The sequence below is a fragment of the Lutzomyia longipalpis genome, chromosome 3, assembly GCF_024334085.1.
Source record: "Lutzomyia longipalpis isolate SR_M1_2022 chromosome 3, ASM2433408v1".
Classification (NCBI taxonomy): Eukaryota; Metazoa; Arthropoda; class Insecta; order Diptera; family Psychodidae; genus Lutzomyia; species Lutzomyia longipalpis.
In genome coordinates this window covers 21,753,972-21,780,665 of record NC_074709.1, presented here as the reverse complement: position 1 = coordinate 21,780,665, position 26,694 = coordinate 21,753,972, and the positions used below count along the sequence as shown (strand labels likewise).

At 31.4% G+C, this 26,694-nt stretch overlaps 3 protein-coding genes across 27 annotated transcripts in view; all 3 read right to left on the bottom strand.

The window, feature by feature from the left end:
* LOC129792578 (protein phtf) overlaps positions 1 to 26,694 on the bottom strand; it is a 295,904-nt gene that overhangs the window by 114,541 nt on the left and 154,669 nt on the right. The window lies entirely within an intron of this gene.
* Positions 1 to 26,694, bottom strand: part of LOC129792640 (univin) — a 273,488-nt gene that overhangs the window by 114,541 nt on the left and 132,253 nt on the right. The gene's annotated exons all lie outside the window — the stretch shown is intronic.
* Positions 1 to 26,694, bottom strand: part of LOC129792654 (RNA-binding protein Musashi homolog Rbp6) — a 154,319-nt gene that overhangs the window by 114,541 nt on the left and 13,084 nt on the right. For 9 of the 21 annotated variants that reach the window (XR_008750823.1, XR_008750824.1, XR_008750821.1 and 6 more), the window contains exons 2-7: positions 24,784 to 24,824; positions 22,353 to 22,434; positions 16,509 to 16,593; positions 16,213 to 16,254; positions 5,797 to 5,889; positions 376 to 424 (exon numbers count right to left, since the gene is read on the bottom strand). Coding sequence is in view for 11 of the 21 variants with exons in the window: in XM_055831954.1 (XP_055687929.1) it covers positions 376 to 424; positions 5,797 to 5,889; positions 16,213 to 16,254; positions 16,509 to 16,593; positions 22,353 to 22,434; positions 24,784 to 24,824 (392 nt within the window). In the remaining 10 variants the exon portion in view is untranslated. Of the gene's footprint in view, positions 1 to 375; positions 425 to 5,796; positions 5,890 to 10,637; positions 10,846 to 11,343; positions 11,806 to 16,212; positions 16,255 to 16,508; positions 16,594 to 17,983; positions 18,044 to 22,352; positions 22,435 to 24,783; positions 24,825 to 26,694 lie in introns of those variants that run through there. The other 12 variants (XR_008750820.1, XM_055831950.1, XM_055831953.1 and 9 more) reach the window with 5 other exon arrangements.

Here is a 26,694-nt window from a genome sequence, read left to right as displayed (position 1 = left end):
TAATTGGTTGATGATGGTAGTATATAGCGAACTTTGGGGTTGGAGGGAAAAAAAGTAGCGGGTGGGTATTCATTTTTTATCTAGCACATAGGGCCTAAATTGTAAAGCTCCACCAGAACATTGTTTCACTGACACACAAATTTTTGGGTGCCAAACAACAAAGACATGCTGCTGACTATATCTGTATCTAACTCATATATATTTAGGTATTTCAACGGATTAGTCAATTAACTTCAATATTATTTTTGTTATATATAATTATATCCGGTATCCGTAAAGAAAATTTCATATAAAATGCCTTCGAGTTTTCATTTAATAGTAAAAGAATTTTCTTTCATGCGCATATATAATTGAGAAATATATAAGTAAACTCACCTCTATGCCTATTAGTCTGTTTATCAAACATTAGCATTGCATCTTCAATCTGAAACAATAGAAAAGTAAATTAAATTAATAATTTTCCAGTTTTCAAAGTTTTAAAGTAAGTGAAAATTACTTTCAGCAAAGAAAACATTTTATTCTATTTATTTATGTAAGTATGAATATTTTGGTACAAAATAAGGTGCTGAATTTCACGAAAAAGGTCAAACACGACATAAAAGTAGGGAGATAAGCTTGTGGAATTTAGTGACAAATTCAAATTCATAAATGCGCCAAGTGAATTGATATCAGAGTCATAACAGAGGATTTTGCTCTTGCTTTTGGGAAAACGTGGGCAAAAATGTGAAGATGCTCTAGTCTCTTTGTCCCCACAAATCTATTGATATTGAACGTTTTGTCGTACGGTGACCCTCCTTACAAATTCACATCACACAGAAATTCATATGATGAACCCTCGCCCCATCTACCAAATAACAAAATATCCTTTTTGCTTTGAAATATCTCACCTTATCTCGAACGATTTTCACACACTTTGCAATAAAACAGCCTTGTCTCCATTGAACGATCGTTATGATGTTTATAACCCACCCTTCAGTTGATTTTACTAAACATGTACATAACATTATGTACATTTATGTATGTAAGTAGTTTAAAAAAAATATTATGTAAGACTTTAAGATGATTAACGGAATTCATACTACTGTGAATGAAGAACTACAGTTAATTTAAATATTTTTTTTACTGGAAAATTTTGATAAACGAACCAAAAATATATTTTCTTTATTTAAAGGTTTTATTGAGGCAATGTTCATCATCATCAAACTGGCATTCCCAGTTGGGGCTTGGCATACGCAAATTTCAGTCTCATTGGGACTTATTTATATACAAATTTCGTAAAATGGACTTGCTAGCTCCTTACCAAGTTACCCACGGTTAACAAGGGCAAACCTCGACAACGTAAAGGTTTTTAGAGGTTGTTTTTTTTCTAAGGTCAAGTTAATGAACTATTCCAAGAAAGCTCCTAAAATCAAATGGCAGAAATTCAATTTTAACGGAAAAATAACGTTAATCTGGTACACTTATTATATATAGCAACTCTGTGAAAATTTCATTATAATAGCTCAGCAATGATATACTACATGTAACTGCTCAAGTATTTTCCCAGCATAGCACAATAAAGACGCATAGCCTATATCTTTATATCACTCTGTTCCATTGGAGTGAAGAGACTCCCCGCTAAAGTGGGTGGAATTAAGGGGGGTGGTGGCAAAAAGTTTTCGGAGATTGACTGACAGTGTGCGGGAAAGAGAAGGAAACGAGAGTAATTTTTCATGTGATAACCGGATGAAGTTTGCATAATAAAAGAGATTAATCTAGAGAGTACTGAATGAGAATGATGCTCACTCAACCCTTGTATACAGCACCACTGGCTCACCCTAACTCAGATGTTACTCACCACCGTCCCCTTTTTAGAACATAAACTTAAAATAATTATTTAATGAATTATTAAATAAATTACTTAGAAACGACAAGATGTCGTGGATTCTGAAACAGATGGAAAATATTCGTATATAGTGGGATTTTATATATTTAAAATTCTCCAAATGTAGGGCAAAAAGGTTTTTATTTGTGTTATCAAACCCTTTTTTAATCATATTTTAAATCCTCCCCTAAAGTACAACTTTTATGTACCTACCTACAAAACCTTAAACGGTGTGAAAATAAAATAAAATTACCTGATTAAAAAAATACAATAAGTATTCATAAAAAATCTCAATTTTTGATAAAAAATGATTTACGTTTTTCATATTTTCTTTCGTTTCTTAAGGTATTTTTTTCACGTTCTTACACAATCTTTTAAGAAATTTTTTGAGGTGTGCATAAACCATACAAGAGATTTTTCTTAAATAAACCCCCTTACCTTCCTCCCATAACCAGTCTTAAGCTACGAAGCTTTGGACCCAAGGATCTTTCTATAGAACTTTACTACATACCATACTTTCTTTATTACTTATTATTACTTACATATTATTCTTTTATTCTATTTGATAAAATTTAAATAGTATTTATAACCACATGTCTGATTCATATATTGAAAATTTGACGTAGTGAAAATAACCACGTACAACAGGAATAAGATAAGTACAGCAATGGGAGCTGGAAAAGTGGAAAATCCCTATGGGACGTTGAACAAGCCACAGAGGCCACAGTGGGGTGTAAAAGCTCCTCAGCATCTCCTCGACGGACAAAAGTCTCAAAGTGTCGTTTATGTCCCGTAATCACTCTCCTTGTTCTCATAATGTGAATAAATTGGAGGGAAAATATAATTAGAAAGGAAGAAAAGTGCCACTGAGACCATTAAGTAGTTGCTGAATTAACTGGAGAAATATATGTATGTATATGACGGTGGAGCGAGCTTTTGCCAATTTTTTTTTTTATTCACTCAAAACAAACAAGAGATTTTCATCATGAGAAAAATTTCAATATCAAATATGCAACATATGGTAGGAATATTGTACACAATAGAGATTGCTTTATGGGGGGTGGGAAAGGCGGAAATAGAGGTCCGTGGGGGTATGCAGAAGCACAGTCTCTTCAATGTCATACAAATTGATATTTATGCAGTAGAGGAACTCCTCTATATCGAAACATCTCCAAATTATTTCGACAGATATGTTACAATTCTACAACATCCCTCCATTTCTCTTCCTCTCAGCATTCTAAATGCTTTTTTTGGGGGGTCAGACATGAAAATTGCTACTTTTCGAGTACAGGGTGATACGAATGTATAATAAAAAAAACCATATGGAGCAATTGATAAAATGCATCCATCAGCCAAGAGTTATTAAAATGTCAATCAAAGCACTTTCATGCTTTCTCTGATATTCATTTTCTCTAAGCCCCTATCACATGTGTGACCCCAACTTTTTTCACACCGACAGCAGTATCATCATAGCATTAAATCCTACCACTCTGACGAGGATTGAAATTTGGTGCAATCGATCAAACAATTTAAGACGAGTTTTCTCACACTTTCTCTACCACTTTATCGTGAAATAAACACTCTCTCTATATTTATATGAATGAATCGAAGAGTTCAAAAGGGGCACAACCTTGCAAGAGAAAATTTTGCATGAAGTAAGAAAATTATATTTTATTCTCTTTCTGTTGGTACCTAATGATAATTATTAGGCCATAATTTATTAAAATGACTGTTAAAAAGGTTTTTTGTTTGTTTTATATCGTGTTAAATTTTACAAAAATTACAAATACCTAATGAAAAATTTTATAACAGCGCTTAAAGCATTACATAATATCATTTCGTTAGCATACCATATAATATACTAGAATAGATACTGCCAAAACCCATCACTGTCCCTTCTTTTTCATTCCATAAGAGAATCCTCTTTGAAATGTGGTGAATTTTGATGGGGGTTTTGAAAATTAATGTAAAGGATTGGTCAGGTTGGCAAAACTTTATGTTACCTATGTCCAGTTGGAGCACAAAGGTACTCTCACTGAAAGGGGGTAAGTAAAAAGAGGGAAACAGAAAGGAGAACTAAACTAACTAAAATTATTCTCTGAGTTTTAGTAGATGATATACTGTTGTGAACAAAACCTTGCCTCATACATAACTTTGTAACTAAATGAGTAATATTTTTACTCGATTTTACATAATTTACTTGTTTTTCATCCTTTATTTTCTATAAGTTTAACGTACGCAGGGATACGAAAATTGTATTGTAACTATAAAATTAATTTTTTGTAAAATGCAAGGGGTGTTTATTTGCCGAATATTTTGATTTTTTTCTGGCGATATATTTCGTATATTGGCAAAAAAAAAGGTGTAAAATCAAATCATATTTTTGATTGAAATAATTTCTTTCTGCTTGAATTCAGTACTTTTCAGATTCGATTCAATACTTTTTTTAAGCTTCTTTTCCTCAATATTTCTCTTCACTTTTAGAAACACTTGAAAATGGGTTAGAAGACTGTATAGTGTATAGGTAGAGATGATACTGCAAGAAGATTTAATTCTCCTTACCTACTAATTTTAAAGATAAGAAGCTGATATAAGATCATTTGGTGCAGTAAAAGTTAAATTTATTTTAGCTGTGTTTCTTTCAGACACAGCTTTTGTGTACCGAGCAAAATCGAAAGTCGTCAGATCGGGCTCAAACTTGGGATGAGCACGAATTAGGGTCCCCACATTTCAAAAAACGTATGCGCCAAAAAATTTTTTTTCCGGCCGGCCGTCCGGCCGTCCGTCCGTCCGGCCGTCCGGAATCAATCGCTAAATTGCGAGAGAACGGTGATAGATAGAGACTTGCGGTAAACGGCAAAGTTTAAATATCGACTGGAAGACATCCGATTATGATGTCAAATTTTACCCCCCACCCCCCCGTCCGCCATTTTGAATAACCTCAAAATTTTGTTTTCGCTATATCTCAGCCGCTATTATAGCTAGAGGGCTGAAATTTTGATATGTTGTAGGGGCCATCAATACCTTTCCAACGATACCTCATTTTCGAAAATCGGTCAAGCCGTTTAGTCAATATGGCCGCCACAATTTTTCATCGAAAATCGACCATAACTCGAAAACGGCTTGACCGATTTTGATCAACCCGGGGTCAAATGAAAGCTCTCAACAAACCCTACAACTCTCTAGAACATCCGAAGTTTCAAAAGTGACCGCTAGGGGGCCAAAAATCAAAAACAAAATTTTCGATCAGTTTTCGATGAATATCTCGAAAACGCCATTATCGATTTGCTTCATTTTTTGATATGTTGTAGCTGACAATATTATCTAGCTTCATGCCAAAAATGAAGAAAATCTATGTCGCCGTTCTCGAAATATAGCCTTCCAAAGTTGGCATGTCATATCTCTGGTTCTACAAGTCCGATCTTGATCAACTCAAGCGCAAATGAAAGGTTTCGAGAAACCCTACAAATGTCTAGAACATTGCAACTTCGAGAAATGACCGCGAGAGGCGCTAAAGTCAAAATCAAAATTTTCGAAAATTTCGAACTCGAATATTTCGAAAATGCCATTATCGATTTACTTCATATTTCAATATATTATAGTTCAGGTTAAGACCTTTCCAACGATAGCTCAAACTCGAAAATCTATGGATCCGTTCTCGAGATATGGCCTTCCAAACATTTCTTAGGGTATGACTTTTCAACTTTTCCCGACTTTGCGCATATTTAAATTAATTCGCGTTCTAGTTTGCTCTCACAAAATTGGTACACTGAAAGAAACACAGCTCCCGTAAGCTTGGTCAGCTTACCAGTACATTTATTACTGATTTAATCTTCAATTTCTTGCGAATTTTGTTTTTCGTGTGACCAAAACACAACATTTCAAGTAGAATTTCCACCCTATATATACCCATATTTAGTATATAAACTTACCGGTCCAAATTGTTCGAAGTAACTTTTGACGTCTTCCAATGTCGTGGGAGCAGAAAGACCACCCACAAAAATTTTCTTTGTTCTCGTTACCATCTGTAAAGATAAAAAAAATTTTGTAAATAAATCTGTCGGAACAAATTTAAAATTTTATACAATCAGAACTAACTTTTATAACTGGTATCAAACAACGGTCTAACAAGTGTCTTAAACAATATTATTTTACCTAATACGTAAATATATTACAAAGTTCGTTGAGAAAATCATGTAGGTACTAAAACCATTTTTTTTCAATCATGATTATTTTCCCGTTTTAGTTGATTTTCACGAAATTAGGGATAATTTTAACATAATTTGAATTATTTTGTAGATAATTCCAGGTTATAAATTAAGCCAGCCGACACACATACACTCGTGTTCTGTTCATACAATAAGAATAAAAGACCTAACATAGGAGGAGTAATAAAATAAACACCAAAATGATATTAATATTATCTTAGGAATATCCTAAAATATCTTCATTCATACAACAATCAACATTCATCTAATATTATTTTAAATAATGAAGTTACTCTTCAGTTAGCCCAGAAGTTTCTCTAAATTGAGACTTTAACAAAATAATCCTTTACATTCATAAGTATTGTAGAACATTTCATGCTTGAACTGTAATTTATATTGTTCTCATCACATAGTTGAATTTAAATAGCAATTTATAGTTATGCTTCAAGTATTATATTGATATATAATTTAATTCTTTTCTAACATTCAAAGTAAACGAAATGAATAAAAGATGAAAAAAGTATAATAAACTATCCATGAACGTGAGAAACTTAATCATAATCATTGATACAAGTTTCAGACAGAGGGTGTTAGTGATAAAACGTGGTCGAGGAAATCAGGAAATCAATTTGGAAAATAATACCTCGAAAAAAGCTACAATTTATGAGTCTGCGCAGGCAAAGAATGGTTTTCCTTTTGGTAAGAACATATAGCCAAAAAAAACTGCTCAAATCACCTCACCCAAAGATAGGAAGAAAAATAAGGGAGACAAATGGCCGGAAGAGGCAAAAAAGGCAGAGATTTTAGAGACTATCCAAAACCAAATAGTATTCCGGAGCGAAGTTTCTTTACGATGAAGGTAGATTGTCTGAAGACCGAACTCAATAGAGACAAGAGTCTCGATAAAGACTGCCCCGAATGGCATATAAATCACCATGAAAGAGAAATGTATATCGATTGAGTGGAATGTGGCCTGATTTTCGCGCTTCGCATTTAAAATGTGTCTCGAAGGAATTCCTTCTCAAACTTCCCATTTCCAACTATTGTCATATTAAAAAGCATCTCCTTTACCAAACAATTCCGACACATTCCGATGTCTTGTAAAGAAATTCTTTTTCCTGCATAGGTAACTGAATGTTTGACACCATAAATGGAGAGTGAAAACATTCTTTATTACCTACTATATCAAGTAGAACACGGAAAAGTCACATGTATATTACGTTTAAATGAACAAAAAAAGATAAGAATGTTTTAACTTAAGAAAACATGAATTGACTCATTCTAATTCAAACTCATCTCAAGTTTGTGTCCGATCTTATAATTTTAAGGTTTAGGTAGTACACAGAAACTGTTCTCTTTCAAACAGAGATTCACAACCAAAATATATTTTATTTTCTGTTCGCAAAAGAACCACCGCGATTATTGTTGTTTGCTTCACTGTATTGTGCTTTTCAGACTTGAAACCTAAAGTTGAGGACTTTGGATTAGGAGGATTCTTTTGAGGTTGGAGATTTAGGGTAGTTTTAATCGGCTTTTGATGGCGAAGTTTTAAAATGTTACATTCTTTGTAAATAATTTCAGCCGATCAAATATTAATGCTAAGAATTCTAATATAATAAATAATAATTTTTATATTAAATTATTCAACCCTTATCGCAAACACAGCTGAATTAGAATATAATTTTATTATGTAGATAATACGTAAATTATTAATACCTATTACAAAACGCATCACATATAAGATAACGCGGATTCGGAAAGGAAAATTATTTCCTGTTCGATTGTAAGATAAAAGTATACAATGTATGTATGTACAGTACATAGTAAGGTAAGAAAAAAAAAGCTCGGAAACGCATGCAAAACAAGCTCGAAATGGGGTAAAGGGAGGAGGAGAAAAAAATTGAGTGAATTTTGTCCATATCCCCCGCGCTCTCAACAAAATTGTATTACGTAACCTCTTTCCAATCCAAATATACCCATACACAGAGTTGAAGCTTTCCCAGATTTTCCAAAACAGCCTATATAAGGGGAGAAGGAGAAATAGAGAGAGACAGGGAGAGGAAGGAGGCTGTGCAAATGAGAAGGCAAGAGGGTTAGCCGAATGTTTACATAGTACGTAGTTCACACAAATTGTGATGGGTTTGCGGTGGAAAAATCGATAAAATCTTACTCAGGGGGCTCTTTTTCACAAGGAGGACTACCTCCGGGACGAATAGAGAGGGGCACAGAAACAGAATGGCTGAGACGGAATGAATGGGAGATATCCTTAGGGCAACTATGCTGCCTCTCAAAGAGAGCTTTTACTTATATACAATCCACATATGTGCACATACAATTGGCACCAACACAACGGCCATACCAGAATTCAGACTTTCAGATAACTTTGGCAATGAACCACCCACACATTTCACGCATCTCAGTTCGCTTTTACTTTCCCCTCCGCACGAGGTAAGTGAGACAAACACAAACTAAAACTGGCTAGAGTGGGGATGAAAAGTCCGTGGAGTGTTTCAAATACATAAAAAAGGTATGAAAATATTTTTCCGAAGGACGATATGTACAGTCGTCGGTAATATTATACATATATATGTGAAAATATGTAATGATTTTTAAAATAAACTTAAAAAGACAATAACTAAAAAAAACAAATAGATTGTTATAGTTTCATGTAAATAAGTCCTGATAATTCTGAAAGCTTGAAAACTATATTTTTTTAATGAAAAATATTTTTTTAATCTTCAATTTTATTTACTAAAAATTTAAAAGATTAACCATTTAGGACTTGTTTATCTCGAATCAAACAAAAAGCCGAGCATTTAGCCCTTTATATAAATCAATTAGGGATTCCAAAATAAATTATGATTTCCGTAAAAAAAACAAAAAGCCAACATTATTAGAATATATTTAATTTCTTATAAAAATAATTTTAAAAAATATTAAATAAAATTAATTCCCTAAAGTTTAGGAATAAACGTAATTTTTTATTAGGAATATAGATATAGGTAGAGTTAGGTATCCCAATATAATCCTTAAAAAAAGAACCAGGACATTTAATTGGGGAAACTTTGCAATTTTCACGAAATAATAGCGAATTTGTATGGAGGCTTATTAGACTGAAGTAAGGGATGATGGAATTCTTGAGAGGTATTTTTTATCATTTCTTTTAGAAATTTTTTTATAAGTTTAAAGTGCAAAATGGTCTTGTAATGATTTTTAATTAATATTAGATTTTAGGAAAATATAAATCATAGAATCTTTCGGTCTCTTCATCATGATATTTATTCCGAGATTTGTTCTACATTTTCCAGAAGACATTTCCTCGATCAAAACGTTTTTTGTATGAAGAAAATAAAATGTTTTTTTTTGCAGATGCATAAGGGTTTAAACTAAACACAATACATAGCCCTAAATCGTGTAAGCTCAGTGTATTCAATATAAATCGATTTATATATTTTTTTATTATTTACAATTTTCACACCTTATACTCGTAGATACGATTTAAGATTAAATTTGTATTTCAAGTTCAAAATAAAACAAATTTATGATAGGTAGATACTACATAATTTATTCCATGTAGCACTTCCCAAATATAGCGTGAAAAAACAATTTGTGAGATTTTCAATCATACCATTACCGAACATTTGTCTGCTTTTGAGTACTCAAAGTCAGTGGATAAACACCCCTTTGCGCGAGGGAGAAGATTGCATGGTGTTTGCTGAAGAAGGATAAAAGATTCATATTGAGGAGAAAATTCCCCCAGAAAGCTCTCATTCTAACCCCCCCGAAGCATTTCATGCCGTTTCCCGAGCTATCCCTGAGATTGAGTCTTTTTTCAGCTTCACGTCGCCACGCCAGCTCCCGAGTTGCTCTTCTTTAAACATATCGCCGAGGTTGGGTATTGAGGGTAGGCGGAGGGTGGAAAAAAGGCATGAATTTATTGCGACTTTGCTTCAATCTAAAATTTATGGAGGGTGCACTTTAGAAAATGGGATTATATAGAAATTTCACAGTGAGATATCATTCCTCAGAGCGAAATCATTTTCCACACGAGCATCCCATTTTGGAGAGAACAGCTCTAGCTGTGTGAACCCTTGGGGAATTCTATGTCATCTCGCTACACTTGATAGGTTTACGGATCTAGCTTCCGGGAAAAACTCTTGCTCTCTTAGTCGCACAGGCAATTTAGTTCATCTTATTGATGGCGAAAGGAGTAAAAAAAATACCCCGTCGGATACCTTCTTCCACCTCTACAGAGAAATCAACAAAGATTGCGTGTTGAAAATTACATTTTAGGAGATGAATTCTCCCTTACTCACTATTACATAACTTTTAATAATTCTGTCTCATTTCATATAACTACATAATATAGGTAGGTGTTATACCTACACATTGTAGATTTTATTGTTCGCATCACAACCCCTTACAGTCATGTAATTTTCTCTCACTTCTCCTCGCCACATCTTAGTTTATGTTAAACAGAATTGTTTATTATATGCTTGTTTTACTCGTTTTTACTTAGCAATTGTTTAATATGAATGCACTTAACGTCATAATGAGATACTTACGCCGACCTTTTTATTGACTCCTGGCTGAGCCTCTTTCGTAATCGTGGACGGGAAAATTTCGTCAGCGTGTCCAAAAGATGAGTTTTCACACAGATTTATGGCTTGTCGGTTTTATTTAAGCCAAAAACACCGCGCGAAACGAAATTTTGCGTGTTCACAGTGTCAAAAAAAGTGTACTAATCTGTTTTTTTTTTCAGCGAAATTTTCACTTGGGATCAAAAACAATTATAATGTTAAAAAAAAAGAAAATTTGTGGTATCAATTAAACTATATAGAACTATGAGATTTACTCAGGATTTTTTGATTTCTCTTACAATTGAAAATTATTTTTTTAGCCTCAAATAATGAATTTTAATTTTTAAAATAAAGCTATAGTCTTTTATAAAAAAACCTTTTTTTTCCAATAAAGAGTTCCACCAAAGAGATAATATGCCCCAAAAAATGAGAATTTTCAATCAATTTATCTTAAATTTTTCTCAGGTAATACATAAATGTTTGATTTTTTATGAAATCTCAATTCCAAGAGAAAATCTCTGTATAGTGTGTATATAGATGTTGGATTTTCCAACAAAGCTTTGGGCAATCGAAAGATATAAGATTTGGGAAAATTGTGTGATTTTCCTTCGATTGCGAAAAGCCAAAAAATCGACTGAGGATTTAGCTATTCAATGGGACCACAAAAGTACAATATGAAACACTTTTTTACCGAAATATTGATTTAGCGGATTTTTCCCTCTTTCAACTGCAATCACTAAACTTCACACAATTTTTTTTTCTTTTATTTAACTTCCCGAAAAACTTTTCACCACACACAAAATTAGCTGAATAAGGTCCTTCTTGGAGTATAATTGGGTATAAGTGTACAATGAGTATCTAGGTGAAAGATGTATATATTGAGGGAATTCAGTAACCCAGCCGATATGCCACACAAAAAAATGGTTTGCTAATTTTCAAAGCAAAATTAAATGGAAAAACTTCCTCTCTGTATTTCTTTTTGTTATAATGTCTCCTACAAAACTCTTTATATTTTGTTTTTGAAAATGGCTTTGTGTGACGGGACGGTTGATCGATGCAAACTCGCCAAGCGCTAAACAGCGAATACAGCAAAGTCGGTGAGAATCTGGATCCGGGCTCCAGAAATCACTCCACAAAAGTGCTAACCATAGTCTCAATAGAACCCCTCTTGTCGGCGCAGAACGCCACAGCACAGCTGAGGGAGCGTGAAAAGCGGAAATGTTTTGAGCATGTATTTGCCAGGTTCACTGTAGGAGGGATAAATTTTCACCCGCACACACTCTCTAAACCCGGCGAGGGTGGAGAATTTTCCGATGACGTCAAAGCGCTGTGAGTCAAAAAGTGGCCAAATTACAAGGTAGCCGGTTATGGATTATTTCCCAGTTCTCTTTTTTTTCTCCTATCCCACCCCCACTACTACCCTGGCAGGAAAGCTCTTCGCAAGTTATGTATATACGTCTCCTACGGAATTTACGTTTTTTCCTCTTTAGAAGATTTGTCGTAAATACCAATAAATCAAGGACAATTTTGAAAAATTATATGCCTTATGAAGAAAAATCTTCTTTATGATTCACTCTATTTAATTAATTTCAATTAATATTACACACAAATACCTACAATGCAATTAACTGTTTAAATGAGGAATAGTTTTATTAAAATATTCTCAAAAAATTCTCACTATCCAAGATTATTTTCAAAATTCTGTTTAATACTTATAAAACTCTATTAAAAATTATCTTTTTAACTTAAGGATAAAACTGCAAAAATGTTAAAAGCAAAATCTAAATAGATAATTAACCCTTTCGAAGCTACAACAGGCCTTAATCCTTAAAAGACCATAAGGAATTCAACGAATGAAAAAAAGTAAAAATTATAAATTGTTTTATTTCCGACGTATTTTTATAACTTTTTGAATTTGAACTTACGTTCACCCGGAAGTGTCGTTAAACTTTGCTCAATTAATCCAAGACATTAAAAGGCAATAGGTCCAGAGCTTTCGATGCTCATCGCATCATCTTCAGTGGATTTGCAAATATTTCTCTTGGAAAACGTCAATATACTAATAAACTAAACATACAGTGAGTCTGGCAAATTGTAACATAACAAAAAACACACAATTCTTTCTTTGAGAGATTGAGGAAAAAAATCTCTCACATACAGTGAGTTCAGTTTAGTATATTGACGTTTTCCATGAGAAATATTTGCAAATCCACTGAAGATGATGCGATGAGCATCGAAAGCTCTGGACCTATTGCCTTTCAATGTCTTGGATTAATTGAGCAAAGTTTAACGACGCTTCCGGGTGAACGTAAGTTCAAATTCAAAAAGTTAGTAAAAATTATTTTGAGCTATAACTTTTAGCACAAAAACGAAATTTAGTATTAGTCCTTAAGTAGAAAAATATTTCTACGATCATTAAATTTTTTAATTTCATTAAAATTGATTATCGCAATATAAGAAGATTAACCAATTCTTAAAATTCTATGTACAATACCGTACATACCAGTATAATTACAAAAATTTCTATGACTATGCAAAATCTTTTCAATACATAACCAATTTACATGTGTCCTTATAAAAAATAGATCACGTTCATTTACATACATATGTAGGTACATAGAATATCACGCATATCTCTTTGAATTCATTTTTTTACCTCTCCGAGCATAACATTGAGTGAGAACATAAATTTCATTAGACGCCTCATTCGTATCCCTTTTTCACACCCATTTTTTTTTGCTTTCTCCTATTGTACCTTTCCTAATTTGGCCCTCATCATTGAGTTGAATATCCTTTATGGGAAATCTTGCACAATTGCCCATGTAGATTCCTTTGGGGGTGTGTATCTTTTTATTGTGTCATCCTACCAGTGACCCCATATCACTCAAGACAAGAAAAAATGAAAAAATACAGAAAGTTCTTATAAGTTAAAAATAAATTTCTTATTAAGTTCAACGGGGTCCAGGAGTCGCGTCTTTCATAGTGAGGGACACATTTTTTTTATATTGTTTAGTAAATCAGTGTTGTGAAAATTTAATAAGAATTTGCAAGTCTCAAAAAATAAGAAGCTGAAATAGGAAGCTGATTTAGAACTTAATATCACATTTCAAATCCCCATTCTCTACGTTTAATGCCTGAAATTAGCAAAAACTAAAGATAAATAAACATTTTCCTTATAAGAAGGTACTTTTCTTGCACGTCTTTGTTATTTGAGACATCTCTGGCCGTGCAAAAAAGACTCAAATGATTCATTCTAATTGGATAGCATTATTTTATCACCTTTTCTGAATTGCAATATTTTGTCGTGAATGTGAGCAAAAAGATAAATATGTGAGAATAAGAAAAATAAACGATGGGGTGGCACTGGGTTGGACTTTGCGGACGGAACGTGGAAGTGTGTTTGTTAAGTTGTTACATGGGTGCGTGTGCGAGGGATATTCATTTTCTCAACTTTTAACTTTTTTTTTTCAAACTAAAAGTATGCGGGTATGAGTATCCCATTTTTGCACCTCATATTTCCCCCCAACCATAAAGCCTCACCCTCAAAGAATGTCTTTCAGCGAAAATTGCACGATATTTCAACTTTTTTGTCCCACCTTCTGACTCCATGAATTATTTCATGCAATAAATTTGGAATTGAATTGGATGTTGGAGAAAGAACACTTAGAGATGAACAGAGGCAGTAAATTCTAATTAAAGATTAATTATGGAATTTTCTCCAGGAACTCATGTTGACTTTCACGGTGCAATTCGTGAAAATGTCGACGGGGATGAATGATTGTTAGGTTTAGGTGAATACAAAAACTCTAGGGAATTCTCCACACCAGTATGAAAAATTGCCATGAAATATCTTTGGCAATAACAATATTTTGATACTCAATCCACCTTCTTCTTCAAGTCACCTGCAATTTTCTTTTTCATTTTTTTTTTCACTTAAATGAGAAAAATGCACATAAGAGAAAATTATAAAATTCTATATCTAGATTAAAAAGTTTCATTGAGAAAAATATCCCCCATGAAAGAAAAAAAAAGAATAATATTTATCGTATATAAGATAAAAATTTTATAGTATAAGCCCGCAGACAATTTCTACTTAATTATGTTTTTTAGTCGTTATTTTTTCCTTATATAAAAAAGCTTCTTTGAACACTACATATTCACACTAAAAAATATAAACTTTTGTACAAAAAGAGACAATTTAGTAAAAGTTATGTAGCTCAAGCTTTTCACGCGTAGTTTCGAATTGATTTTGTTAATTTCCATAAATATTAAAATGTGTAAACAATTTCACAGAATTTCATCTCGCACAATTCTGAAAGGAGTAATCCCTAAATATTATTAGAGATAAAATACCTAATTGAAATCTATCCATATTTCGTACAAAAAGTCACGATATGCAATCAAGAAGGCCTAATTCAGTGACCCTTCGAGCTTAACAATGAGGGGGGCACGAAAAAATAATAAAAACACCCCCAAAGCTCCTTTAGTATTACAAACAATATTTTCTAAAATATTTAGCGAAGGGTGAGTGTGGCATTTAAATTTGCGAAACATTTCGCTTCGTTTGCTTGTAACAGCTCGGCATTTGAAATAATTCGCTCAGTGGGGTGTTTCACGTTTATTTTTTTCCCGCGCTTTATGGGAATGGGAAAAGTGGAAAAGTCCTCAAAAGTTTTCCACAAGAGAAAATTGCTTTAAAATTTCCCTATACCCGATGTACTTCACGCCATTTCAGGTGCAATTTTTGAACGTACGAAAGTGATACATAACATGGAAGGTATACACGCGCGAAAAATTTTAAATCATTAATAAATTGTTGATAAATACCTACATTTTCTACTTCACTTGTGAATAAATTTAATATAAGAAAGGAAGACAAAAAAATGGAAAGAGAAAAAATACTTCTACAACATACACAGAATGGAGAAAATGAATGGAAGATTGAGACATAACATTCCATAATTTTCCATATTTTTCAACTTTTCTCACATAATTTTTAAAACTCATTCACTCCTCGCGGAAATTATACCCCCTCTTCTCTCACTTGCTCATACAATACAATTATTTATTATGATAAGCGCCCACAAACTATGTAAAATATTCAAATTTAAACAATTTAAGTTTCTCAAACGTCGCTACGGAGGGAACAAAAGAAGATCCTCACAGACTTATTGTTGTGGTTGAAAGGAATATAAATTTGCATAGAGGCCTGACTTTTTACTCAAGTAATTCTTCTTTGGAACTGCCAAGGAGGCCTTCGGGGGAGGTGTTCTCTAGTACGAAAAAAGCTCGTTCGCCGGGGAAGCTTCTAGAAGCGAAAATTGCTCCAAGAGGAATAAAAATATGAAGCAAAGTGCAGATGAAAGACGAAAATTTTATGCAAAATGGTACAAATCTTCTCATTCTTGCGCATTCTCTGTAGATTTTGTGGGACTTTTGTGCATACATACATATGTATGTATGTATCTACAATATTTTCTTTCAGGGTAAAACACAACAAGATAGTTTAATCCTATAGGTATCTATTAAATTGATTACATAGATTCACAATAGTACTCACCTTTGGATGAGCACGACGTGGAAATGCAACTTTTGGATCGATCTATTGGGAGAAAAAAAATAAGCATAGTAACTTTAATTGTAATGACAGTTGATAAGTCGTTATCTATGCTTTTTATGGTTCTTCAAACATAATTAGAGGTGCATAAAATAGAAGATTTTACGATTTTTTTTAAATGCAAAAGGACCGTTATTTTTGACATTTTGTAAGGCTTCTAAATTATTTATTCATTTCATTAATTTTATTTCATTTTTTTTCATTTATTTTTAAGAAAATTACATAATTATTAAGATTACCTTCTTTCCATCTAGCTCATGGGTTCCCTGTGCTAAGACTTTGTCCACACTTGAAGGGTCACCAAATGTGATAAATCCAAACCCTCTAAAAATAAAAGAAAAAATAAAATATATTTAATAAAACTTTTGAGTTTAATTTTAAACTTTTAATTAAAGAAAAAACTAACATTTTGTATTGTTTCTTAAGCCAAATATTCTCTTTCATAAAAATTTAACCAAATTCTAAAAGAACGACTCTTTTAAAAATGTAGAATATCTAAGACATTACTAACTAAAAGAAAATATTTAAATAGATTCAGATATATTATTTATTTGTATATTTAACCTTTCTTAAAATGGTTTTGCTATACATACAGATTTTCTACAAGCTAAAATGTGAAGTAAGTGACATTGTGACAAAATCATATTTACTTTATAAGATTGCACAATTCTATGTAAATGCTTTATTTTATATCATTTTTTATAATTTTTAATTCAATGTATTACATGAAATACTAAATTTTTCAATTTATTGCAAGTGCCATTACATATCTAAGTATTTATGTACAATACATTTATGATTATATAAGGAAAATCTCTATATAGCAATAACTATTAAACAAAGTGAATGAGTGAGAATGGGACATATTAACATAATAGAAAATTAACAATTAAAAATAATAAATTATAACTACATAGACGTAGAAATATATATTGAAAAATTTCTTTAAAAAAATTATTATTATAAAAAAAAATAACAGAATGTTCTTTTTTATGGAAACGTTTTATATTTTAAGCTTTCAGTGCTTCTTTCAGACTTGTTTTTGCAAAATTTTACAAAATTTTGAAATGGTTTTTTATACCTACTGCAATAATATTAGGGATAAAGTTGTACTGTACATTAAATTACCCATTATCGCCTATCACTGTCTTATTAGCGACTTCAAAGTACATAAAATTGTTGATTTTGTTTAGATAATAGTGTGATGATTTAAAGGACATAAATTGAATGAAGAAGGGTTTACAGAAAACTTTCAATTTTAAAATTAATTTTACTTTTATAGATTTAACAACTTTAGTAGTTAATATTATGTAAGAAATTTCCTCAAAATCTTTGAACTAATCCTGAATGAAATACCTAATGTTTACTTTTCTACACGAACTTTCTATATATGTATGTATCAACTTTAATTCTTTTGTATTAAGTCTTGAAAAGTTTGCAAAAATTCTCTGCTAAGAATTCCCCTATATGTTTCTGTTTCAATGCTCTTTTCTTGAATAATAAACGAAATTGAAATAAACATAATAAGATATAAAACAAATGAATAAGAGGCTGTTAGACTGAATTAAATACATAAAAACCCAACTTATATGATATATAAAAAAAATACATAACACGATAAAAATAATGAAATAATATAGTGAAAAAATAGACACACAATATAAAAAAATATGTGAGATAGGATGGAATTTCCCAAGGATGGAGGAGAACCTACCTTGAAACAGACTGATGAACAGAATCAGCTGAATATCCAGATATGTAGGTGTCATATTGGCTGAAAGAGAATCAATTCTTCAAGCCTTTCACCCATGATAATGTGAACACAGACGTGTAATAAATAAAAAAGAAACCCAATTTATTTTCTTTTTTGACAATATCAAAACTAATATAATTAACACTTAAAATTAGATTTTTTTGAAATTATATTTGTAGACAAAAATTATCCGCATACAAAATTTTGAAAAGTGTATTAAGGGTTGCATTTTTAATTGAAAAATAAAATGAAACAAAACTGTCTCAGAAAAGAAAAAACAAAATAAATAAAAATATTTAAAAATGAAGAGAAGAATGAGTTAAAAGAAATAGTGTATGAAGAATATTCTCCAAATACTTATTTGCGACAGAGAGGACAAAGAGCATAAAAGTTGCGCATTCAAAAAATAAAAACACAAAACTTTTTAAGGGTGTCATTTCCAGTAGATGTGAAAATAGCTAAAAACTTTTGCAGTTTTTGGATGTCTACCTTTTCTTTGACCTAACATTTTCTATAGGTACATATAACACACAGCTTTCCTAACAAAAATCACTGCTGAAAATGCCAATCATAAAAATATATTTTTAAAATTTTCAATATTAATTTCTCTCCACTCCAAAATTAATTTTAAAAAAACCTGCTTAATCCTAAACCTTATCTAACGAGATAAGTAATAGCTACTTAGTCCTTGAATAAAGTTGCTCGAATTAAATATATCTTAGATCATAAAAAAAACAAATAGATACTAAAACAACAGTCCAATAAATCCGACAAATTTTAAATCTTTCTTTTCAACTGTGCTCGCAACTAAATATTTCTAGATTATTTATCAGTCATGTAGATAAAAAATCCAAGTTTGAGCCCAATCTGACGACTTTGCATTTTAGAGTGGACACAGAAGCTGTGCTGCTTTGAAGAAAGAATCACAGCTAAAAGGAATGGGAAAGAAGTGGAGTGAAAATGCTCACGAGAAGAGATTGATAAGAAGAAAGATAGGATCTATTGAAATTTACGAGCTTACGAAAGAGGACAATATCTTAAAGATATTCCAGGATGGATTGAGAAATGATACTCCTTCACAAAGTCATTCAAGAGTTTCTTGCTAGAGATTGAGCACATGGAAATTTATTTCTTTTGAAATTCTCTATATGTGTGGTAGAGTATGGCGAACCCATTAATGCAAGTTTTAACCCAAAGATTAAGTTTTTTTTATATATCTATTTTATGTTGTGAAGAAATTCAAATCACCCGCCAAAACGTTACTTGACTCAAATTAATTCCTATATTAATTTAAACAAAGATAAATTAAGTACAGAATTTTCAATTTGAACCATTGTCCTCATATATAAATTCTTAGTTAGATGAATTTTTGGCAGAGATTGATAATAAAAAAAAAGAATTAAAAAATTTAAATCCTATGTGCAAAAACCCAGCATAGACGCAGAATTCAAGCCAGTCAAGCGAGCAACGTCCAAAAACTAAATCTTATCAATTATTTGGGCAAAATGTGTCAAATTGGCAAATTAAGATTTCAATTTTGTATCGGAAACGAGGCCGTTCGGGAGGTGAATTTTGTTACAATTAAATCTCCATTTGACATAATGTGAGGGCCGAGAGATTCACAATGTTGTCCTATATAGGCCATCCCCAGCGGCAATTAGCCAAATTTTACACTAATTATCTGATATGACTCATCTGTCATGTGAGTTATGGGTAGACTATGTATGAGTGGCTTGTTTGAAATGTTTGCTTGTTAGTTCATCGAACGGTCAAACGAATAATTTACAAACGGATAAATTATTCAAATACTTCCAGCACTATACCAGTATTGTTACCTTGTTTATCCACTAAAACTATCGGCCCCCAAACTCCACACAGTTAGCAATGGTAAGTCATAATGAAAAGTACCTCCCCACAAAGAACTATAGGATAGGATCTCTCAGTCGTTTTTCTCTCAGAACGATTAATGAAAAGTCTTTACTTTTGTTTCTTAGATTAAATTGGTCGTGCATTAGTTACCGTCATCACTACCCGATGACTCTAATGTGAGCTTTAGTAATTGATTAATAATTTTGTTATGTGTACACCCGGCGACACCCACACACATTTCCTAGACATTTCTTTGAGACAATTTGGCCTTCTATTTACATACTCAAACACTTGCCCCTCATCGCCATCATCATAAAATACTCAAATATTAACAGTGTTTGGGTGATAAGTAGATCGAACAAACAATGAACAAGGACTTCAATAAAACAGCATAACTAATACTAACGCTAAGATCAATAAATTTTGTAACGTCTTTTTATTCAATTTCACCGCAAAAAAAGAACGAAATATCTCAAAAATGAGCTTTGGGGTGATTGGGGTTAATTTTTCAATTTTTGGTATTTTGTGAAAATTCTTCTAAGATTTTCACAATTTATTTCATTCGTTATCGTATTCTAAAAAGAAAATTACTTTGTCAAGGCTCCTTTATGATCTTTCGAACGTTTTGCGCAACAATTTTTCTTTTATAAAATGAATAGAAAGATTTTAAAATATCAACTCTCAAAATATTACAATAACTTTTAAGTTGAAAGAAAATAAAAGAAAAGATTTTTGACAGAATCGACCCTAACTAGTTTTTCCTATTTATTTTTAGTTAGAAATCAGACCTTAATTCCCATATGTACCAAAAATATTTCTTTAAAAAAAGATAAATTAATTCTTCTTGATCGAACAAATATAGACCCACAGATGGTACGAGAACAAAAAACAATTGACCAAATACTCCAAAAGTAAGTTTCTCAAATAATAACCCGTGAAAATATATACAGAAAACTTCAAAGAAATCATTCACCCTACACTATCATCATATATGGATAAATTGTTGCTTTTCCTTTCGCGTCTTTCTAGCGAAGATAATATTTGTACACTCCGTGGGTGGAACAGAAAGGAGTGAAGATGAAATTTAGCATATACTTTTGGAAGCCGAGAAAATTTTTCGTCCTCCCCCTTTTCATATCTTTCATCAATCACTCATCTTTCGCCTTAATATGACAAGATAAGTCTTGAGATGTTGTTCACACCCTACGAAAACACTTAAGTGGTTTAGTATGTTAAAGTCTTTGAGGATTTCTGTTGAAATATTATTTCACAAATTAATACCCCGCTCCACTCTCACTCTCTAATATACTCTGACTAGATCAATTTCTTACCCTATAATTAATGAATTTCCTTATTAAATTATAAAATTCTATTAGAAAAACAAGAATGAAGATTTCTTTGTGTTTTTTTATCTGCAAAAAAATTAGATAATGCTGATCTTAAAACTATTTTAATTTGTCTACTGGCAAGGCAATAGTGACATATTTTACTTTTTAACCAGTACCTATATATGTATGTAAAATAAACCAAAGTAACACAACTAAAATCTTTTTTTACAATGTAATAAATTAACTGTAAATACATTTTACTAAATATTTGCTAAGAATTATAACGTTTTTACTCTGAGAAATTGAAAAATCTTTAAAACTGACTATGGAAATGACTTGAAAACTATTTTTAAAAAATTAAAGCATAAAAACAAAACTTTTTTTTTGGATTTAGAATAATGTAACATTTAAAGCAATTCACATAAAAAAAAAACACTGACACAGAGATCTAGAGGTATAGGTACACAATAAGACAAGAAAATAAAAATAGTATTTATCATTAAAAGCACCGAAAGTAAACCCTTCTCGTACTGATCAATGCAATAAGATATTTTCTGAACTCTGAGATGGTATTGCTGAAATAAATTTTGAGATTTAACGAATCTTCATTCATCTTCAAGTTGAGGTCAAAAATCCTCAAAATTCCAAACCACGTGGAATGGAACTTCAGCAATACCACCACTAAATGAAGTACAACGAAGCTATCTTAAAATTATATATTTATCGGACAACTTACTCTATTGCCAAGCAACACATTCAAATGTTGCATTAATCCAAAATTTGCAGTTATTCCACGTCTTATTTTACTAAAACATAAAATCGAAAATTTGACAGTGTAGAGAAGAACAAAATATAACAATGAATGTCAAGTTAACAAAAAAATGAAATCATATTTATTCATACCTATTACTTCATTATCATTTAAGAATGTAGCAAAAATAAATCTAATTAGACATAATTTACAAAGTATTACACAATCAGAAAAATTTATATTGAATAAATTAAAATCAAACTACGTGAAATATTGTTTTAGTTTATAAATTATTGTACAGTTGGGTTACTAAAATCTAATGTAAATATTCAAGCTAAAAACTAGATAAAAACAACAGTGATAAGAAACTGCATGGACTCACCTCGATCTTCTTGTTGTGGGATCCTTCATAACCATCACTTCTGTGATTTCTCCAAATTTGCTAAAATAGTCTCTCAAACTCTCTGAAAATGTAATAAAAAAAATTAAAATTAATATTATTCTCAAGATAACTCAAAGAACTAAATAAAGTGATTTTCATCCACCACAAGGACATTAAATTGAATATTATGCTTCTAAGGAAATTTACTCACACGTTATTGGGGGCTCGGGTAAACTTGAAATGTTTTATTGAAAAAAAAAATGTAATTAAAATAAATCAAATTTAATAAGTAGTTCCACCAATATTTAGGTAGCTTGTCCTCTTTAAATACATCCTCAACTTCACCTAAACAGATGTAATATATCTTACTTACATGTCTATAAATATTTACATTACATTATTGATTGTGAGTATATATAATCTTATTGTGAATATAAAATATTTATGATCATTTTAAAATTGAGGGAGTCTGAAAACCACAAGAAAATCCACCAAATGGGCCATCCATACATAGGCTTTTGACAATAAAAAGATTTTATATGTACTGATATATTCTGACTGTGAGTCCATAAAGTTGAAAAAAAATGGAAAGTGAATCTTCAAAGTTCATCATTATAGTTTTAGGATGAGCATTTGAGGGTAATAGAAACATGTTAATTCGACTAATTTGGATGAGTTTCAAAAAATCATGAAAACACAACCCCATACATATTTTATGTACTGTTATGGCTCATTTCTAAAAATATTCAAGCTATAAAATTTGTTGATATTACAATCCTAATTTCTCTATAAATTCTCTTTATTTTTCGGCTGATTTTCTGATAAACTTTTATTTTAAACAAACTGATTCAAAAATTTTGAAGAGAATTTTTTAATTTTTTCTGATACAATTTGAGAAACATACAATTAACGCTCACAATAGCCTAATATTTCGGTTATACCTGTCTACTGTTATTCTCTAAATTTAAATCGAAAAATAAGTTAAGTTAATAAAGATAGCAAAGTTACTGAGAATCCCATTATAAATATGTATGTACATAATACTGTAAAATGCAAAAGTTTAATACGATTCCGTGCTCATTTCTAAATCTGGAAAATTTCCAGAAATGTTTGCGTAATTACATACTCCGATTTGTATTCAGACTCGTCCGCATACATACAATGCCAAGGAAATGTTTAGTGTCATTTGTAATTATGCAACAAATTTATTCAAAAGGACACAAATTGTTCAACATAAAACCCCTTAATTTCACCCTTAATTTTTCACATTCTTTTCTTATGTATCTACATAAAACATGAGAGAAAGTATTTTTAAATAAGTTGATATTATTTTTTGAATAAAACTAATAGATATCATTTGAACATTTAAATGCTTTTCCGATTAAATTAGAAAAACGAATTTTCTAACTAAACTTTGCATAAATTTAAAACTTCAAAGTTTTTGTCTTTAGAAGAAAGAGAACAATTCAAAGATCAAAAGATTTCATGATTGTGTAAGTATAGTAAAAAATCGCTAAAATTATTTGCGACTGATGCACATGTTGAATTTCAGAAAATAGATTTTCTGAATTGAATTCTTATCAATCCAATGCAGAAGTTGCCTCGCGCAATGAATGCCTTAAACAAAATGAGAGAAAATCAACAATTTTTGGCTTACCCATCCACTTTGAGACATTCTTTTGAATCACCCAAATCACATTAATTCACGTCTACTGAACGAGAATGTGTCGTTGCTTGAGTCTTGAGAGAATCAGATTTAAGTGGTGACTAATTAAAATGCAATTTATTTTTATTGTCAATTAATTTAGGAAAGTCCTTTTTTTATCGCTACCTATTTATACACTCGATATTCTTCTTTTATACACACATTATTCCCTCGTGAAAATACACTTCGAGTCAAAGGGAGAAAACTACAATGAACAGGATGATATTTTCAAACGAATTTGTTTATAAATAGCTCCTTGTGCTTCATACTTTCAGGTTAATAGAAAATTTTCATGTACAAGTTTGTACACTCGACTGATGAGACTCAATGGATTATTAATTTTACCTTTCCTCTTCAAGTATCAAATAAAACTATTTATTTTTAAATAAAAATACAAAACTAATACAAATTGGCATAAATAGTGAATGATAAAGAGAACATCTACAAACTCGAGAAAATATCGCGTGAGCGGATTGTAATTGATGTCTTTCTTCAATTACATCCATTATACAACATTTAATTTCAATTTGTTGCAACATTTTAAATAAAAAAAAATTCGCATTGTCTAACATTAGCCTTGATGTTACCCGAGCCACCGCATTCCATCCAAAATCATTTTTTATAATCATAATTTAATCACAAGAACATAGTTTTTAATCTTAAATTTTAAAGTCGTCTCTTACAGACCACCAAATCCTTTTTTTTCTAAAATAGAAGATAACCTACCTGGACTTGTTTGCCAACTCAGGCCTCCAATAAACATTTTTCTGAAAAGAAAAGAAAAAGATATGACTTATTATCTACATAAAGAAAACCAAGGTTAATATAAAATGAAAGAAATAATTTTGTGGTATTTAAACCTAACATGTGGCTTTATAAAACCACATGTGAGTATACTTCTTATTTGAAATATTCTATAGAAAAAAAACTCTTAAAAAACTTGCAAATTTGGAACATAATCTTTGTATAATCACTCAAAAATTAGGCTAGAATCGTAAACAATTTTTAGAAACTAAGAACTCAAGTATTTGGTTTTTTTTATAAAACTTTTATCGTTTAGTTTTTTTTTTGTATTAATGCGGCATTATATTGAAAAAAAAAGCTGAAAGAAAACTCTCATAAATACTATATTAATGATTTTTTCCCGTGTATTTAACACTGTTGCCATAAAAATCAAATAAAGATTAAATACCGTAGTAAGAAAAAAAATCGAGAATTAGTCAAATTCCAAATTGGTTTACTTCTGTTTTGAGATAGTTACAGATTTAGGAATAACTTATCCATCGAGAAGTAAATTTTAAGTCAATTTTACATGGAACATGTGCTTCAAAATTCTAAAATAAAACAAGATTTTTTTGTAGCATTAGGGTTCATTCCCATCCTCCATACATTATTATCTCATGTGCTTATGCCAATAAAGCTGAGTAAGTGAGTGTGGTTGGTAGAAGTACCTTATATTATAAAAACATAACCATTTGAGGTTCATGCACGTTATTTTGGTTGTTTTCATTATGAAGAAAATGAGGGTAAGACGCAGAAGAAAGGCGACTTTTTTACAGCACACGATAAAAAGAATGAAATAGTGTCACTGGTGATTGTTTGTCGTCATAGAGTTGGGTATCATAAAAAAATATTACGTGTGAGTTACTTCAAAGAGAAGAAGCTTCTATATATTGAAAGTTTTTCTTGCGTCTTTGCATGACTCTCGTGAGTTAACACGGCCCCCTAAATTGCCCAAACATGAGTGCTTATCGGGATTTCGGCGCCAATATCATATAAATTTACTCGCTGAAGAATTTCCGTCACTTCTTTTGTTAATAATCTGATATATAAGTCTGATAGTGCGTGGAACTGATAAGGATTGTAGATTATGTGTAAAATCAGTGCAATGCTACGAAGAAGTAAAAATGTATGTATATGGTAGAAAAATTGCAGGAAAAGAAATTTTCCAACTCTCAATTACAATGTTTCTTATGTAATCATTCCAAGTTGCGACCGTTGCGATTGACGCGAAAACTCCATCATCCATCTCACTCGCGCACACCTCCACCAATACCACTCAACCAACATAAACTCATACATATACTAGTCAACCCGAGCCCCCAATCACGTGTGAGCAAATTTCATTATAAAAATTTAATATGGGAGCATATATTAGTGGGGGGAGGTGGGATGTATAGATAAAGTATCTCGGCGTATTCTTTGAAATTAAAAAAAAAATGTTATCATACCCTTCAGCAGATAAAATAATAATAAAAAAACATTTTTTGTGGGGGCGGAATCCAACGTAGCGCTTTTAATTTTATCACAATCGGCCCAGTCGTTTCGGAGGAGTTCATTTGCCACAAACAGACAGACAAACAGACTTTTCAGCTTTATACATGGCCCTAAAATACACTCTCATATTGTAATTTTCATTTTTCCAATTCTCATACAAACATAACTCGCACATGATTTGAAACATTTGAACGAAAGAGCCGAGCATAGGGTTTCTCGTCGATATGCACAGCGCGCATGATCGAGGCGAGAGATCATCTCTCTCTCAGCATGAAAGCAAACTGCATCTGTGTTAATGTCGCGGTTTTTCCAGTTATGTAATCCAAAAGCCAGCACACTACCACATACTACCACTTTATG